At 41.3% G+C, this 19,266-nt stretch overlaps 2 protein-coding genes across 15 annotated transcripts in view; one reads left to right on the top strand and one right to left on the bottom strand.

Annotated features, from left to right (window-relative positions):
* LOC111861353 (fatty acid hydroxylase domain-containing protein 2) overlaps positions 1 to 14,974 on the bottom strand; it is a 25,477-nt gene extending 10,503 nt beyond the window's left edge. The window contains exons 1-4 of one of the 6 annotated variants that reach the window (XM_023845841.2): positions 9,398 to 9,424; positions 8,960 to 9,034; positions 2,941 to 3,109; positions 690 to 793 (exon numbers count right to left, since the gene is read on the bottom strand). In XM_023845841.2, coding sequence (XP_023701609.1) covers positions 690 to 793; positions 2,941 to 3,101 — 265 coding nt within the window. In that variant the 5' untranslated portion in view covers positions 3,102 to 3,109; positions 8,960 to 9,034; positions 9,398 to 9,424. The other 5 variants (XM_023845835.2, XM_023845837.2, XM_023845839.2 and 2 more) reach the window with 5 other exon arrangements.
* LOC111861354 overlaps positions 7,358 to 19,266 on the top strand; it is a 13,707-nt gene continuing 1,798 nt past the window's right edge. The window contains exons 1-2 of one of the 9 annotated variants that reach the window (XM_033750288.1): positions 7,358 to 7,544; positions 19,038 to 19,157. In XM_033750288.1, coding sequence (XP_033606179.1) covers positions 19,061 to 19,157 — 97 coding nt within the window. In that variant the 5' untranslated portion in view covers positions 7,358 to 7,544; positions 19,038 to 19,060. The other 8 variants (XM_023845847.2, XM_023845844.2, XM_023845848.2 and 5 more) reach the window with 8 other exon arrangements.

Below are 19,266 nucleotides of genomic sequence, written 5' to 3'. Positions count from 1 at the left end.
GTCAGCAAGTAGAGAAAGTGAGGGTGGGCAGACACATCGAACTTTCCCACGATATCAGAGAAATTCAGGAATGAAAATGACGTTACATACGAGGTTGATGCATTTGTGCATGTCGTACTAAGCAAGGTATAAAAACAGTAGCTTTATGAGGAATTAGTTCGTACCACTGAATATTTGACGCAATAGACAAGGTGTCGCAGAAACCGATGTTGCTATAACCAAGTTTTACTGTAATACTGTTGATTGTACTACACAGTCTGACAACAATCCAACAAATTTTTCCTCCTTTCTTATACTCACACCTTCGACACAACAAGTGCTGGCCATAAATGGCCATTCTCAGGTGTCTTATTATGCTAAACTGCTACATTGCACTAATATTGTCCATTCATCGGATATTTGACTGCACGCTTCATGGTTTAAAACGCCATACTTGTAGTCAATTGGTATGCGCTAAAATAGCACACGCTGTAGTTCACTTAATTTAAATCAATAAAATTTATTAAAATTTCCTTTAAATTTTGTAAAATTGTTATTACACCTCACAAGGGGCGTTGTCCACTTGTTCTGATCTGTATCCTTAATATTTTGCATATTTCTTTTTTTTCTTCTGTTCTGACTTTGGTCAAAATCTGGGGGTGGAGGTGCGGGGACAGTTGCCATTTAGCATTTTCAAAGAAAATTCTTACCATACACCCAAAAGGTAAATGGATCTTCTCCTGTAACATCAAGCAACCTGTCCCACAAAGACTGCCAGAAATCACCAGAAGCACCCCAGAATCTTTGCAGATGCCTAGAAGAAATACAGAAATTGGGTTTAGTATCTGAAATACATTATATAAAAATTTTTAACCACCGTCCAGTGTGACTGATAACAGCTGTTTTCTTTCGTCCTTTACATGTTTCGGTCGAAACTACCATCTGCAGAAGGACGCAGCTGCTGTCAATCACACTGGATGGTGGATAAAAATCTTTTACACAATTACTAGTGTGACAGACCAGGGTGAACCAAGTTAAGATATACATTAATTTCCCCATTTTATGAAAGGGATGAATTTATTCAAAGTCATTCAATAAGAAAACAGGAACATAAACTACATGGTGAGCTGTTAGCGTGATAATATGCAATATGCTTACACATATTTTTATTATTTATGACACCGTATTTCCTCCACTTTAAGATAATGACTGACTGTAGGACACACCTTAGATTTTTAAGATGCAACAGTGACTGATCTCTTTTCATTGCAGAGTATTAATTAACATTACAGCTACAATCCGGAAGGTCACGGGTTCAAGTCCCAATGAGGTCATTGGATTTTTTCAATTGACCTAATCCTTCCAGCTGCACTATGGCCCTTGGGTCGACTCAGCCTCTAACAGAAATGAGTACAAGGAATTAATTAATAATTTTCCTGGGGAGTAAAGCGCGGTTGGCACTTAAGGCTGACAACCTTACCGCCATCTTTGAGCCGATTGTCTAGATAATGTGGAACCCTCAACGTCTCACAACCCTATGGGCCTTCATGGCCTGGTACAGGGATAGCTTTCCTTTTTATTACTTGGTATTTTCAGCCTTCACGCCCCCTTCAGAGGCTTTGTACACTGTCACACATACAATGGCATTTTTAACAACAGAAGTATGTAGAAATGGCTTCAGTTGTTATCTGTGTTTATTGTCCCATTACTACTGTTACATATATGATTATTTTCGTTACGCATAAGTCATACAATATAATTTTTCATCATAGATTCTAAGACCCCATCAAATGTAGATGTATCCTGATTTCACAAAATTTAAAATGTGAAGAAAAGTACAATCTAATGATGCCATCACTGACTCAGACTATATAGTATAAACCGACAGAATGATTAGTGAATACTGAATTGGAAACAAAGTGAAAGAAAGAGTTGTGGTCTATTTCAGGTAATATCTTGGCATCTGCCTGGGACGAGGAGAAGAACATTAAGAACCTGAGGTGTGACAGGTGTCTCCAGACTGAGATTCGAACCAAGAGCTTCCAAAATAAAAATCAGAAATGTTCACTAAGCAAATATGTTAGGTTGTATTCTTGTTAAGTGACCAAGGTCACAGAGGCCTGTTCCATACACACCACAGCACAATGACTGATAAGACAGTATCATGAAGTCATGTGCCGCCCTGTCAAGGACTGACTATGAAGATTAAATTAAAAAGCATAACAATATTAAAACAATGTAAAGTAACTTCTGTTTTATATATATATAAAAAAAAAAAAAAGAATTTTCATTCTCAAGTTTTTTGTTGTGATCTTCTGGGTTATAAAACAGTGTATCAACATTTCAGAGGAACCTACAGTCTCAATGGAGACAGCATGTTTCTACCAAACATTGCAACCCAGCTACTAAACTACGCGGTGTTATAACTCATGTAAGGTAAATGTAAAATTATCCTTGTGTAGGAGCTGGGATAGCTCAATTTGGTATAGAAATGGGCTATGGGATGTAGGGTTTGGGTTCGATTCCCAGCTGAGGGGGGGGGGAAGGTAAAGCTATCCCTGTAACAGGCTGTGAAGGCCCATAGTGTTGTGAGACATCTAGGCTCCCACATTTCCTCTAGACAACTGGCTCACAGATGGTGGTAAGTTTATAAGCCTTATGAACCAGCTGCCCTTTACCACCCAGGAAGATTCCTGGTACTCGTTTCTGTTAGAGGCTGAGCTGACCTGAGGGCCGTAGTGTAGCTAGACCTTCTGGCTTGTAAATAGTTCCTGAACCAACTATGCTACTGTGTTCCTGGCTGGGGCTAGATTTTTATCTTCTCCATAGCGTCCAGACCAGCTCTGGGGCTCACCCAGCCACCTATATGATGGGTACCAGTGGATCTTTCCCTTGGGGATAAGAAATGAGTGGTCAACTTCAGAAAGTCACAATGTGGAAGGACATAAAATGTTTCCTTGCCATGTGAGTGTGTTTCTGAAAGCAGCAAAACCAATGAGGGCCGAGCTTATCACGAAGAGGACACTCCGTAGTGACGAAAGGAGTGTTGGCTGCTGAGCCCCACCGACATCCTGCACTGTTCGCTTGTCATGCAGCGCAATTGCTGACTGGAGTTCTTCCATAGCAAGGCCTGTTAAGCACAGAAGAAATAATGGTTACATATATCTACATTTCTACATATTAAATTGTAACCTTTAACCCTTTTAATGCTTCAAATGAATTACAATGTTCAGAATCGCTGGCATCATCTGACACAAGTTGAGACTTGATATGATCATCACACTACTGGAGGTCAATGGATGTCATGGTCAAGTCAGAAGCACTCCTCCTGAATTAATTTTTAGTCCACGTTCCTTATTTTAAAAAACGAAAGTAGGCATATGTGATCTCCATGCTGTCTGTGTATCCCCCCCCCCATCAACTTCTGAATGGCTGAACCAATCATAATGGAACCTGGCATGTATACCTTGGCACCTGAGACCATTTCAACGGTGTAGTTAGCAAATCTCTTCCATCAGTCTGTGAGTCTATATGTGTATCACCTTATTGTTAGGCAACGCCTTAGTAAAAATCCCGCCTATCACTTGGTAGGCAAGGGCTTGGTAAAAATGCACCACAACACTGAATACACATGCAACAATAGAAGAACTGTTAGATGCATCGTTTCCTATGTGGTCTGTGTTTATCAAAGAAAGTAAGCAATTAGTTTGTCCCTGTGGTGGTCAAGCATGAGACTGTTCAGGTGATTAGACAGCTGTTGTAACAGGAGCTACTAATTATAGGGCATGATCTACTGTACTGAGCCTGGACTGACAGAGGCCCTGCATATGTTGTAGGTGTATATACATATATTTAATAACACGTAAAATGTAAACTGTACATACTGACAACAGACTTATTACTTATTACTGAGTGTGACTCTGGCAAATGACAGATCCATCCTCTCATCAGAGAGAGTGCCCCACATCAACAAGTCTGCAACTGTCTGACAGTAATGAAGATCTGGTCTTAAGCCCCAGATGGGTGTCACGACAGCAAGACAGACTGGCTGACTGACCGTTGGTCGTAACATAACTTTGACTAGTTTGTCCCTGAACTTCTTGTTCACTAATCAGTCTACCATTTGGCACTGAATATTTTGAGCTATGACATTAGTGATAAATACAGTAGAACTTGGTTATAACGTCATCAAAGGGACCTAAAAATAGTGTCGTTATAAACGAATGTCGTTGTAACCAAAATGGGCACTTCCACAGTACCCTTATGTTAGTCACGTAAAAATCACGTTAAAATGTTGCATTTTTTAGTGAAATACGTAGTTAAGTACAGACTAACGTAACATTAACGTGGAATTGCCCAAATGTGTAATATCAAAGACATATTACAGCGCTTTTCACTGACAATACACACCGCACTAATACTGTATATTAAAGGTAGGCCTACTCACCAAATTACAGTAGATTACATCAATTGTTGTGCCTTACTGTACCTAGATACGAGTACAGTAATCAGTTATCATCATCTGTTTCCTGTTACTTGCCCAATACACACTTTCTAAATTACGTTCAATGTCCATATCAGAGAAATTCAGGAATGAAAATGACGTTACATACGAGGTTGATGCATTTGTGCATGTCGTACTAAGCAAGGTATAAAAACAGTTGCTTTATGAGGAATTAGTTCGTACCATTGAATATTTGACGCAATAGACAAGGTGTCGCAGAAACCGATGTTGCTATAACCAAGTTTTACTGTATATAGATAAATAAATATAAGTGACCTGCAGTTCTCATAGCAGTGATTGTTAAGTAATATCGCCTTATGCAATGTGAGGCCATGTAGTGTGGTAGATCATTACCGACGTTTCGGAGGAACCTGCTGCATTCCATCCTCAGGGTAGATGAGGGAAGCACAATAGATCATTGGATGTCGCAGTGCGGGGGCCAGTTTTTATGGCCCACCCCTTACATACATTACATTACATTACATTATTGCTGTTTGTCACAAGTTTATATATATATATATATATCTAACATGAAGGTGTTCAGAACTAGTTGTGTTGTAGTCTGAGACCTCGTAACCACTATCAGCTGTCTCCTCATTAGTCAACAAGGAAATCCTAGAATCCTGAAGTGGGTGACACAGATAGGGACAGGTTGCACCTGCAGAGAGAGCAGGTGAAAACAAAAGAACAAACAAAGAGTGGCCACTGCACATGTTTACACAGAACTACAATGTTGGGCAAGCTATGCATGTTAAGATGTAGGTAATGCTAAAGTTGTCGCTATACCTACTTAAGTGTTACGCCCTAAGATGTATAGGTGAGTGGTGTACAGCTCCGCGTATTCTTAATCTCAGCACAAGATAGATGTGAGTGGATCAATTTCACACCCTGGATGCTTTACCCCCTGAAACAGACCCCATGGTACACACTGAACAGGAGGCTGAGTAGAACCTCAACTTCTCAGTTGTCCAGCACATAGTCTCTATACCGACTTCAAATATAGAACGTCCAGATGAAAGGTATCAAAAATAAAAAAAATTATATCTCGGAAAGCAATTATCATACATGTTTCTGGTTTATGTGCAAGCACCGCCACATTTTTGCTACCATGTTAGGCATCACCTGGACAGAGAGATGGCTGGAATATGAATTGTCAGAGGTGAACCAATCGCTTGGCCTCCTAGGTCGCCCGATTTAACCCCAGTGGATTTTTTCTTGTGGGATTATGTGAAGAACACTGTCAACCAGATCAACGACCTGCAACACCTGAGAGCCCGCATAGGGACGCTGTGGCTATGGTAACATCAAACATGCTTCAAGACTGGATATTTGTCGTGCCACCAAGGGAGCCCACATTGAAATTTACTGAGAAAGTTATATACGCAGAAAAAACTTTGATAGTTTCCCTTTGCATTGGTGTAACCCATTAATGTAAGTAAAGGTATCCCTGTAACAGGCCGTGGAGGCCCAGAGGGTTGTGAGATGTTGAGGTTCCCACATTGTCTAGATCAGGAGTCTCCCAACTTTTCGAACTGCGGGCCACATTAGGTAATTCAGCACTTTCAACGGGCCGGATAAAATGAGAAATTAATAACTCTAGGTATATGAGTTTTATTGAAAGCACAGAATTTCATAAACTAAATACAAAGTACGTGAGAATAAATTATCGTATATTAATGACAACAGACAGTAGCAGCAAATGCTCATATTTTCATCACAAATTATAATAAAACAATTAATGTGAATGATGGAACTCTTTTTGCATTCTTAAAATCTGATTAAACTGAGGTTTAAATTTTGAAACGCTAATCACAAGTAGCGACTTTAAATGTTCATCGGATAAATTTGCCCTTTATTTCGACTTGATGTACTTCATCTGGGAAAAAGTTTGTTCACACAGATATGTCGTCCCAAGAATGGAGATAAATTTACAAGCAAATTTCTTTAAATTTGGAAATTGCTCAGAGTTCAGAAATTTATAAAATTCGATCAAATTTCCTTCCTTGTATTTGTCTTTAATATGATAATTTTCCTGAAGTTCAATAATTTCCATTTGAATTCGACATCTGCAGCATCACAGTCACACGGATATTGAAACAATCTAATTTCCTGAGCACTGGAATCCAAATCAGCAAATCACTTCCGAAATTGTTCTTTCAAATCTAAAATGACCAAATTCGCAAATGAGGAAGGAAATTCTGCTTCACCCTTTTTATGCAACTCTGCACAGTATAGCATATGAACAAAGTTACAATTTTTCACTTGGCTTTCCAGAAGTATCAACTTTGCTCTGAATGTCTCGATAAGTGCAAATAAATCACAGACTAAGTTATTTTCACCCTGCAACTTTAAATTGAAATGGTTCATATGGTTCACCAGATCAGCAAAAAATTCTTATTTCCAAAGCCACTCGGTATCTGATAAAAGTGGTTCGTGATGGTTTTTCTCGGTAAGAAATATATCAATTTCATTCCTGAGCTGAAAGAAGCGCGAAAGAACCTTTCCACAGTCAAGCCATCGAACTGCAGTATAATATGTCAGGTCAATAAGCTCGGAATCACATTTACCAGTACTCACTGGAAAATTAGTTCAATTGGCGCATTTCTGCACAATTCTTTCGCGGGCCGTAGTTTGGAGACCCTTGGTCTAGATAATCGGCTAATAGATGGCGGCAAGGTTGGCAGCCTTACGCGCTGACCGGACCGTTAGCCCCAAGAACATTCCAGGAATATTCCCGGTACTTATTTATGTCAGATGCTGACTCGATCGCACTGTCATAGTGCGGCTGGAAGGATTAGGTGAATGANTGCGTGGGCCCTACAACTGGTCTAGCCGCCGCGGAGAAGATAAAAATCTCTGTCCATACCAGTAGTAGTGCCTCGGACGTCCAGCACGCAGCTCGTCACAGCCCCCCCCCCCGCGGCGGACACCGACGCTGTCAAGGTTATCGAACTGCTGGGCACTATGACTCCCTTGTGTTCCGACTCCGCCTACGCGGGCAACCGATTAGGCCTGTCGGTTTCACGGAATCCATCCACTGCTGGGTCGAGTTTGTGACATGGTACGTCACGCCATCATCAGATAGTTATTACATTCTTCTATCTCAAATATTCACATTATTATTATTATTATTATTGTGGCTCTACAGCCCTTTGTTGGGCCGTGGCCACTTTTCAGTTTGTTGATCCTATACCCAGTCGGTAAGACTCCTTGGACGGGGGTTCACCTCTCGCAAGGTCCCTACCTAAACATAGAACAACACAAACACGGAATAAACGCACACAATACAGACATCCATGTCTCGAGTGGAATTCGAACCCACGATCCCAGTGTTCGAGCGGGCAAAGACAGTTCACGCCTTAGCCCGCGAGACCGGCCACTGTGATTGGCCCCGGTATTCACATATCGGTGGGAAATAGTGAGGATCAGGTGGACAACACTCCCGCGTCGTTCTGGGGGGCCTACACCATGTATAAAGCGAAGTTCTTCCTGTGCTTAATTATGCATTATGCCATGAAGATATATGGGGAAATGGAGGTACAGCTCCATCATTCTTGCCCTCGGCACTAGATGGAGGAGAGTAGTCAGCTTCACACCTCGGCCGCTTTACCCCTGGGTAAGAAGACCCGGTACCCGATAGATAGGAGAGGCTGGATGAGCCTCAGAGCCCATCCAGACGCTCTGGAGAAGGGAACAATCTTTCCCCTTCCCTGGAATAGAACCCCGGACGTCCAGCCCGTCGCTACTGGCCTATTGTACCAGCCCCAGATGAAGATGATGGTGATTGTGGGACAATTGGTGGAAGGAAGATTGGCAGGGAAACCGAAGTACTCGGAGAAAACGTGCCCCATTTCCACTTTGTTCACACACAAACTCACATGACCCGACACAGGCTCGAAGCAGGGCCGCAGTGGTGGGAAGCCGGCGAGTAACCGCCTGAGCTATGGCACGGCCTATCATCGGCTTAAGTAAGTTTTACGGCTGACCGTTCTTCGCTGAAGTAGAACTGTAATGTTCAGTTTAGGTTACTCTTCTGTGTGTACAGAAAATTAGGGACACATAATTAATTTGAGCTAAAACCGCTCAAACAATATAAAATAAGCCGGAAGTATTCTATTCCGTGCTACTGTTTTAACGTCTCGAGTATTTAAATTATATTTACAATTCAACACATGGTCGGTTTGAAAGATTTATCGGGCCGAGGCCATCCTTCCCTAACTCCAGGTGCAGGATCTAAACATTTACCTCAGTCATCCAGCTGGTCAAAAAATATTTATGGAACCCAGGAGTTATTCACGTGTTCTCACAAGACCATTAATCTTACCCCGACCCAGCTGATTTCGATCCAAATGTTCAAAACCAATTTATCTAAAAATTCTTTTTAATATTATCCTTCAATCAACGGCCAGGTATCACTAGCGATACCTTTCTTGAGATTTTCAGACGAAAATGTTTTAAGCATCATTTTCTACATACCTGCTACACTTCCTACTTCCTTCTTCCTTAAATAGACCTTAACAATTATCGTTGATGGGTACACAAAAGACGAAACTGCAACAGTGCAAATGATGACACTGTACTAATTTGTTTACGGTATGCTTTTGGAAGCTTTTCACTGACAAACAGTAGTACATTCACAAACAACATAATGTTATACCCTAAAACATATCACGGGAACAAAGGTAGTGTTATTGCCATAAACTACATTTGTCCTTGATATTATTACAACCACCTTCATTGCCGAAATTTATTAATATGGGCGGGTTTAAATAAGTACTCACTAGTCTCTGCTTTTCCTGATTTCCTGTTACGATTACGGTGAGACCTCTTCATGTTTTACACTAACAGAACCGAACAAAACGATATTTCACTCTGGACGAACACAAAGCCGTTGCCAGACGAACAACTACTCACCAGTTTGCTGGCATTCGCTTGGACCACTGACGGTGAAACATACTGTGTCATCACGCACGCTTGAACCTATTGAAGGTCAAAGCGCAATATGCACGAGCAAATAGCAACAAATGTTTTTAATATCAGCACTAAACTTGAACTACATTTCGCAATCCATGAACGTTTTGTATACTCCTTGATAACGATTGCTCAGTTTACTAATATTAATAAATACACAGTAGACAGTGTAATTTATCATTCGCGGAGCCATCTATCGTTAGTACTCGAGACTCCTACGTGCATGATTCGGTAACTGACAGATCAACATCACGGTAGCTCGTTTTGGCATGGCTGTGACATTATTTAAGATGGGAATTTGGTGAGATAAAGTCACAGTAGTAAAAGGAAGACCCATACTGGCCAAGAGTCTCAGTCTCAAAATCTTCTGCGGGCTAAGACCATAATTTGTGTGAGATTAGCTCACTTACTTACTAATGGAGCTGAGCCCTTCTTGAGGAGAGGCCAATTGTGCAGCTACTCAAGAATTTCCCAGCATTTTATGAAACTCGAAGGTTCATTACCGTGTTCACAAGAGCCCTCCACTGGTCCCTATCATGAGCCAGATCAATCCAATCCATACCATCCCATCCTATGTCTCTAAGATCCATTGTAATATTGTCCACCGATCTACGCCTTGGTATTCCCAGTGGTCTCCTTCTTTCTGGTCTTCCTACCAATATCCTATACTCATTCCTCTTCTCCCCATTCGTGCCACATGCCCTGTCCACCTCATCCTCCTTTACTTGATCACTCTAATTATACTTGGAGAAGAGTACAAGTTATGAAGCTACTCTTTATGCAGTTTTCTCCAACCTCCTGTCACTTCATCCCTCTTCTGTCCAAATATTCTCCTCAGCACCCTGTTCTCAAACCCTCAGTCCATGTTCCTCCCTTAATCTCAGAGACCATGTTTCATACCCATACAGAACCACAGGCAAAATTATAGTTTTGTATATTCTAATTTTTATATTTTTGGACAGCAGACGAGAAGACAAAAGGTTCTGGACCGAATGGCAGCAAGCATTACCCGAGTTCAATCTCCTAGCTGCACTTCATTTTAAACAACAAAGAAGTAAAGTGTCTTGTTTAAAAATAAACACGCCACAAATATATATATATATGTATATCGTACTTTAAATAACAAAACTGAAATATTTTGTAATTAATGAATTTCAGGCTTTATTCCATTGTTGTCTCTTCGCTGGCGGATTCCGGCCGTTTATGCGTTCTGTGCACTGAACGTGACGTCACTATTTCATGATCCCCTCCCCCATTTGCCTGCTTGTCAATCCGCATGTGTTTTCTATTAAATTAGCGTTTCCCGACCCATGGTCCGCGAAAGTAATGTGAGAGCCTCGTAGTAAGGTTGGATAGTGAAGTAAAAGTAAATTGAAATGAGCAGCAATTGGCAAGGGCAGCAACAGCATACGCCGTGTAGTTGAAATATTTGTAACAGATATGCTCTGTACTCAAAACTATAGTTTTGCCTGTTGTTCCGTGTGAGCGTGAAACTTGGTCTGAAACTAAGGGAGGAACAGAGATTGTGGGTGTTTGAGAACAGGGTGTTGAGGAGAATATTTGGACCGAAGAGAGATGAAGTGACGGGAGGTTGGAGAAAACTACATGAGTAGCTTCATAACGTGTACTCTTCGCCAATTAGAATGACCAAGCCGAGGAGGATAAGATAGGCACGGCTTGTAGCACGAAGGGGGGCGAAGAGGAATGCAACACAGGATATTGGTGGGGAAGTCAGAAGGAAAGACACCACTAGGAAGGCCAAGAAGTAAGTGAGCGGATATATTAAAATGGATCTTGAGATAGGATGGCATGGACTGGATTGTTCTGGCTCAGGATAGGGACCAGTGGAGGGCTCTTGTGAACACGGTAAAGAACCCTCGGATGTCATAGAATACAAGGAAGTTCTTGAGTAGCTTTTCAAAAATTGGCTCAGATCCATGAATTGTGTTAGATGTGCTCTAGAAATATTAACTGAAGCGGATTGTGGCGCCCAGGACCAGGGTGACACCCCTCTACCCCAGCGTGTACATTCTAACTGAAGTAATCAAATATTCAAGCGGTGATAATGCTTATCAGATTATCGTGGCGACCCGTAACTTGCTCTCTCTTCTACTGGTCTAAATACTGATATAAAATTTATTAGGACATTATCATCATCATCAGTAGCAGCATGTTGTTTATGAAGTTGCTGAAACAGATTATATATACAGGGGGTTCGAAAAAATGTACTCACTTTTTGATAGTCAATATCTTTGGAACAAAAGACATGTAGTTAACAATTCTTGCGCGGTAGTGTAGTGTAATATTTTCTCAACAGATGGCGAAGGTCACATGAGTCACGTGAGTGTCGTGCCGCGTGCGCGCTACGAGCAGAAGACAGCAGCAATAATGGCTGAAAGATTTTTATTTGAGCAACGCAAGGCTGTATTGAAGTGGTACTGGAAGTACGAAAACATTAAAAGAGGTACAACGACAATGGCAGAATGAGTTTGGAGCTCAGCCACCAACACGTCGAACAATTGCCAGTATTCGGGACAAATTTGAAGCCGACGGTACTGTTCATAATGTGCATAAGCAAAGATCTGGGCGACCACGATTGTAACGAGTCCAGCTTCCAGTGCTGCGGTGTTGCAACACCGGTCAGGTGTACCTCGATATGCTTCAGACATCGATTTTCCCTGCCATTCGAGAGTTGTTTGGAGATGAGAGATTTTACCTACGACAAGACGGTGCTCCACCTCACTACCATCGAGATGTCGGGGCATATTTGGATGACACTCTACCTGGACGATGGATAGGTCGAAGAGGTGCTATTGAGTACCCACCACGGTCTCCAGACCTAACACCTCTCGACTTCTACCTATGAGGAACCTTGAAGGATGAAGTTTATCGACAAAAACCAATTACACTGAACGCGCTACGAGAAACCATCGAAGCGTCGTGTGCAGCCNAGTGGCGCTGGGGCAGGTTTTCTCCGAGTACTTTGGTTTCCCGTGCCAGTCTTCATTCCTCCAATTGCTCCACAATCAATCTCACCTATCATTTGTGGCTGGTACAATAGGCCAGAAGTGGCCGCAGTACAAGGGACTTAGTCCCACCCCACTAGCAATTAAAAAAAATATATATCCATGTCTGATCTTGTATTTGTCTTGTCTCGGTGTGGGGCACTGCATATACCAGGGGCGACCAACCTTACTTAACACATGTTGGTCTTCAGAAGTTCGGCAGCCTCAAACAGAGTTCAGGAAGGAGACGGACAAGTAGCAGTCACGACCGACCGCTCGTCGAAGAGGAGGCCCCCATTTCAAAACACGTAAAATGCTTGTAAAGAACAAAAATATAAACCAAGATTTACTGTGCTGGCGAGGACCATCAGCAGTTAACTGACAGACCTACAGCCGTAGACAGACATGGATCGGATGGCACACGAACTTAGGTGCTTGCTCTCCCTACAGGTAGTTCATATATACACATATATAGAGTGCATTTGAAAAAAAAAAGGGGGGGAGCACTAATGTTCTTTTCTGTGAGTAGCAGTAACGGTTCAGAACAGTAGCATGCGACTCACGTCTTACAGTTTGGTCACTCCTGGTATATGATGTGATATGAATTCATTTGTGAAGTTCAAATACTTTTTGTTTAGAACAATAACATAGTTACAAGAACACCAGTGACTACGAAGACTGCTGTCTTCAGTGATGTTACGACGTATAGCCTGGTAAATCTTCACCAACGTTTCGGAGGAACTTGATGTCACCATATTCAAGGTCGAAAGTAAGCCAGGCAGCAAGGGTTTGCTACCTGCTTCTTAGTGGTTACTTGCTTGGCTTACTGTTTGACCATGAGGATGGTGGCTTTAATTTTCTCCGAAACATATATATATATATAAGAATTAGGTTAATTACCACACTACAAAATATACTCGCTTTTTAATGTTTTACTGTTCTACTTTTTATTCCTGCTACATGTTTCGGTCGTACAAGACCATCATCAGGCAGTTAATATAGGAATACGTAGTTATTGAACTACCGATATGGATCCGTTTCTCCGAAACGTCCGTGAACTACCGGACCACACGGCATCACAGAAGACAGTACTGTATAGAGTATAGTAATTTTCTGATTATGTCGTAATATTCTGTGTCACTGTCTGCTGATGGCGAACGGTATACTTTGTTCAACCCTGATACTCTGGCCACGAATTACATCGGGGTCCAACCGCAATCTTCACGCGGTGTTTCACAAATTAATTTCACATTGGCCCATCTTCCCAGTGGGAGCGCCTGTCATTTCCTTATTTTATATTTGTATGTGCGTGTCTTTGTGGCTTGTTTTACGTGGCTCTCATTAACTGCACCCCAGATATGGAGGGTAATTGCGAATCGCGGACAGTGATCGTGCGTATAACAATACTTCACCGTAAAAATGTTACGAAATATCACAGAGGGTCTCAGACCTGGGGTGATTCTCTGGATAAACGACCTAAGCTAAGGAAAATGGAAATGAGATACGTGGTACGTGGAATGTAAGATGTCTGATCTTAGAGGGATAGGATGAAGTGGACTGATCTGGCTAAGGATAAAGACCAGTGGAGGGTTCTTGTGAATACGATAATGAACCTTCGGGTTCCATAAAATGCTGGGAAATTCTTGAGTAGCAACTGGCGGCTTCTAAAGAAGGGCTCACTAACCAGACTATACAGCGTTGAATGACTGTACGACACTAACTGTAGACTAACTGTAGACGATACTGTAGAAACGGTTTGTAAGAAAGCGGTAGTGGTTTAATCTTGGTACTATTCCTGCATTTTCCACGAAAAACGTGAGTCACGATAGCTGATGATGTGTCCGGGATTCGCGCCGATGATTTCCAGAATACAGCTACTCCACCCTGCTCGCTTGTTTCCCGTGAATTTGCTTCAAAATAATATTTCACAATTAGGAAACTCCGCCATTACACATTTTCGAATATTTTGCGTACCATAAAGGGAACTGCGAAGCAACGTTCCGGGGTCACCGAACCAAAATAACTTATAGATATAAAAAGTAAACTGCGATTAATGTAAGAAAGATAATCAAAACAGCGCAGCCATATTAAATTCCATTCGACGTAGTGTTGCAATATTTCACCTACGCGCGCTTACCAGCATGCGCACGCGTACTGCGAAATCCAAGGTTTCCCAAGATTTATATTGATTTCATAGACATGGGCGTTATTCACCAGAACAATAAACCTAACCATGTCATAACAATTATATATAAATATTTCGAAGTATTTATCATTTCTGAACAGACAATGTAATTGACGCCCTCTTTCTGCAATAAAAATACCCTGAATGGTTAATCAATTGGAAATTTTGCTGAACTTTGCACTTACATTTAAGTAATTAACTCACCTGAGCGATGATTTGAAATAAGTGAACAGGCAAAATAATCACTTTTAATGTTCAATCTTTACACTCCTGGGAATTTCACATTATAAATAAACACGGCAAATCCAACAGGACGAGTGGTTTATCATCGAAAACTGATGCGTATCCCTCTGGTAGGTAAACAGAGACTTACTGAACAATTGAATGCGAAATCATTTGCGCATATTCGGAAGGTGTAACCGATAATCTAACTGCGTAGTTGTGTCTTAGTATTACTGACGTATTATAATAATAATAATTTTGGAATGTTATTGCTCCTAAGAAAGATTATCAAAAAATAAAATAATTAACTATTACGACTAGGGTTGGAAATTGGCGATGGCTGGTTTAGTAACCGTCCGTAAGTTCAAGAGCTTTCTTTTTTGTTTTTGAGCTAAACTATTTCCGGTGCTTTAAGACGTCATCGTTATCGTCCGCAACAGCGCGTTACGTGTACGCAGGGTGTACATATTCCCCTCGAACCTGACCTGTAATAATTTGCTTTATGCGTTGGTTATTTTCTCGGGCGTCTATTTAGGTAGTTATGACCCGGAGCGTCCATGTAGTTCTGAACCGAGCAACTTCAAGCGGCGGCGTATCTGATTTGTATTCGGAAGGTACCTGGTTCTCTTTTTGTAATTATCTCCAGTCCTTTCAGGCGAATCTCGGGGTACTGCTTCAGATTATGTCACGACCATGGACACTGGAGTGTGTGTGTGTGTGTGTGTGGGAGGGGGGTGGGTGCAAGCCAAGCTGCTGTCTCCGCCCTTGGGTATTTCGAAGTCACAATCGAAGATATTTGGAAACGTTATGGAATATTGGTAATAAATGTTACAGGATGTAAACGTTATTATTTTGTTCTAAAAACTTTAGGACGAACAGCAAAACTGTCATTAAACTGCTTAAACGTTAAGTTTGTAAGAAAGCTGACCCCCACCTTGGGCAAATTGAAGATATTTGGAAACGTTATGGAATATTGGTAATAAATGTTACAGGATGTAAACGTTATTATTTTGTTCTAAAAACTTTAGGACGAACAGCAAAACTGTCATTAAACTGCTTAAACGTTAAGTTTGTAAGAAAGCTGACCCCCACCTTGGGCAAAATCTATGCGGCACCCATGGCCATGACCGCTTCCTTCCACATCCTTACCAATTCATTATCTAGTATTCGACGCTTTGCAGTCTCAGTTACTTACAGCGTCGTTAAATAAACCGGAAGGAAAGAGACTAAATATGGCTGTTCATCAGCTTCCGTAAAAGGATTGAAATTTATTGATTAGCTAAGTTACTATCAGCTTCTCGTGTGTGAAATGGTGGTAAAGGCCTCTACCACAAAAAGTCGGGGTTGAAATTAAGGTAGGAAAGGAAGAATGAATTGTGTGTCGGGGGTGAAATGGTTTGGAAGTGTAAATTAGAAAACTGACGAATACGTGAAGATCGTTATATTCAAATTCATCACACGGAAATACATTGTGAGTTTGTCATAGTATTAACGGCTTTGATAATGATATGGGGAAGATATTTGCTCCTGCACCAGAGTGCTAAATTTAATCGAAATCCATTGAATGCTTTCGGAGATGGCACACGAGGGCAGCAGATATGATCTCTGATCCTTATGTACGTATATATGCCTTATAATTTTCTCATATAGGTTGCATGTATATATGAGGAAGTGTTCAGATTTTTACGGATTTACATGTTTAAATATTTTATGCACCGCTGACTACGAAAAAGCGGTCTTTGGAAAGCTTTTGCGCCTTATTAGTGTCTAAATGGTAGGACGAATTTTGTTCGCATTCGGCACATAAGAATTTATGCATCGTAGGTTGTTGCCCCGTGACTACAAACATTCTAGTTCCAAAAATATAAGCTCTTCACAGGCGCATCCAAATACATACTTTTCTTAGAAATCGACTCTATAACGATCTTGATTAAATTTTAGTAATTTACGGAAACTATCTCCCTAAACACAAGGGAGAGTTATTAAATAGGTCACAAATTTATATAAAATGTAAAACTTGTGATATTCGAACCTGGGGAAAAAAAAATATTTCTCCACATATCCTCCACCAACATTGATACACTTGTCCCATCGCTTTACCAGTGCGTCGAAACCCGCAATATGAAGTCTTTTGACTGTTGTCTCAGCAAATTCCGCACACCTGTTTCAACCTTTCCGTCATCAGCGAAGCGTGTGCCACGTTTCTCGACCCAGTTGTGAACCGCTTTATGCGACAAACACTTTCCACCCTAAACAGGAAACATTTCTTTACGAATATCCTTTGCACTGAGTCCTTCTGCTCCCCCCCCCCAAGTAAAAGCCGCACAACAGAACTCTGCTCTTGGGTAGTACACTCCTCAAGCACGGTTGCCATTTTGACTACTGAAACCATCCTTTGAACATTCGTATGCACTTCTGCTACCTAGACTCTCATGAAGCTACCTAGTGATACACACAGAAAACATATTATGTCAATTACATCTGTTTTACTTCCATATGTGATCTATTTAGTGGCTCATTCATAAAACCGCATGGATGGTATCTTAGGGAAAATAACGGTACGCCCTCTAGCGTCCCAAACGTGAAATGTCAATTTGCTCGAGAACGGCTTGACTGAGTTTGGTTACATTTTAATCATCTGCTGTCTAAAAACGTAAAAATTCAAATATACGAAACTATAATTTTGCCTGTGGTTTGGTATGAGTGTGAAACGTTTTCTCTGACATTAAGGGAAGAACATGGACTGAGGGTGTATGAGAACAGGGTGTTGAGGGGAATATTTGGAACCAAAAGGGATTAACTAACAAGAGTTTGAAGGAAGCTACATAATGAGGAAATTCTTAACTTAAACTTAGCATTAGAATATCAAGTCAAGGAGGATGGGCGGGTAATGTAGCACGTATGGGAGCGAAGAGGAGTGCACACAGGGTTTTTGAAGAAAAGTCAGAAGGAAAGAGACCTAAACGTAGGTGATACGATAATATTAAAATATATGTTAGAAAAGTAGGATTGGGTGGTGTAGACTGGATTCATTTGGCTCGGGATTTGGACTAGTCGCGGGTAACTTGTGAATATGATAATGTAACTAATGGTTCCACGACATTTTGGAAAGTTCTTGAGTAACTGAGTGACTGGTAGCTTCTCAAGGGCTGGGCTCCATGGAGTTATACAGGCAGTGAGGCCCACCAAGTGCATGCGAAAGTATGCGCAATGTATTTGCACATATGTTCTGCTGTGCAAGTAGAAATAACGCATAAAACGATCATAATTCTTTTTAATTGCAAATCAGCATTGCGAAATTGCTTAATTGACAAGAATACAGAGAGGAAATACTATATGATTGCTGACGTCTGGTAGCTGGCCCTAGGAAAGTTATCAGTTTCCAGCCTTTCACATATTACAGAAGACACACTTTGATTATTATTAACGCTTGTAACGCTTTCGAAATAAAAATGGCTGTATTAGGTGATATGTGCATTATCTAATACCTTTACCTTTTTTTGAGATCAGTGAATTTCAACACTAAACTAAAGGAAATCTTAAATAGAGGTAATTCAGCATTGAGATTATTGACCTGAAGTCCTTGAAACTGAATGTTAAATGAAGGAAAACCTTAAATCAAGGAACATCAAATGGGGGCTCACACAGAAGCACCAGTGAAAAGACTGCTGTCCCAGCAAAGAAAGGACGCCATGATACTGGACCGAGGAGGTAGCGGCAGTTCAGTCCTTGTAGGGTGTTTTGACATTATGGTGTCCCAGGAAACTAAACACTTCCCTAGTGCATGACAGTCATCAGAGATCTTTTGACTTGGACTGGGAGTGACGAACAGCATTCCTGGTCATTGTACAGGAAGTGCTGTATTCACTGTCTTGAATCAGCAAGCTCATGGGGTAGTGGGTTCAAGTCCCAATGAGATCAGTGAGGCTGCAATGTAGTCCTGGGCTTGACTAGCATTTAACAGAAATGAAGAGTAAGAATTTTCCTGGGGGGTTAAGGGCAGCTGGCACATAAAAGTGACAGCATGACTGCCATCTGAGTTGAATGTCTGGAAAATGTGGGAGCCTCGACATCTCACAACTTTATGGGCCTTCACATCCTGTTACATGGATAGCTTTACCCTGTTATAATATCGAGTGTATTCTGTATACTTGTTACTGTGTGTTGACAGTGCTGGAATGGCATCAGTGAAGAATGGTGAGTTTCTTGACGGGCAAGGATGATACAGCATCATGTTCCCCATTCACCTCTTCAGCAGTGCACCATCTACAAGGATCCCCTGTACTGAAAGGTGTGTGTTATGTTTCTGTTACAGTGCATTATGAACATGATGAGTCCAGTACTGCTAGAGTCTGAGGATGTTATTCAGGACTTCATATGCAGATGGGGAATGGAGGGAC

Source organism: Cryptotermes secundus, unplaced genomic scaffold, assembly GCF_002891405.2.
Source record: "Cryptotermes secundus unplaced genomic scaffold, Csec_1.0 scaffold289, whole genome shotgun sequence".
Lineage (NCBI taxonomy): Eukaryota > Metazoa > Arthropoda > Insecta > Blattodea > Kalotermitidae > Cryptotermes > Cryptotermes secundus.
This window is presented reverse-complemented; position numbering and strand designations above follow the sequence as displayed.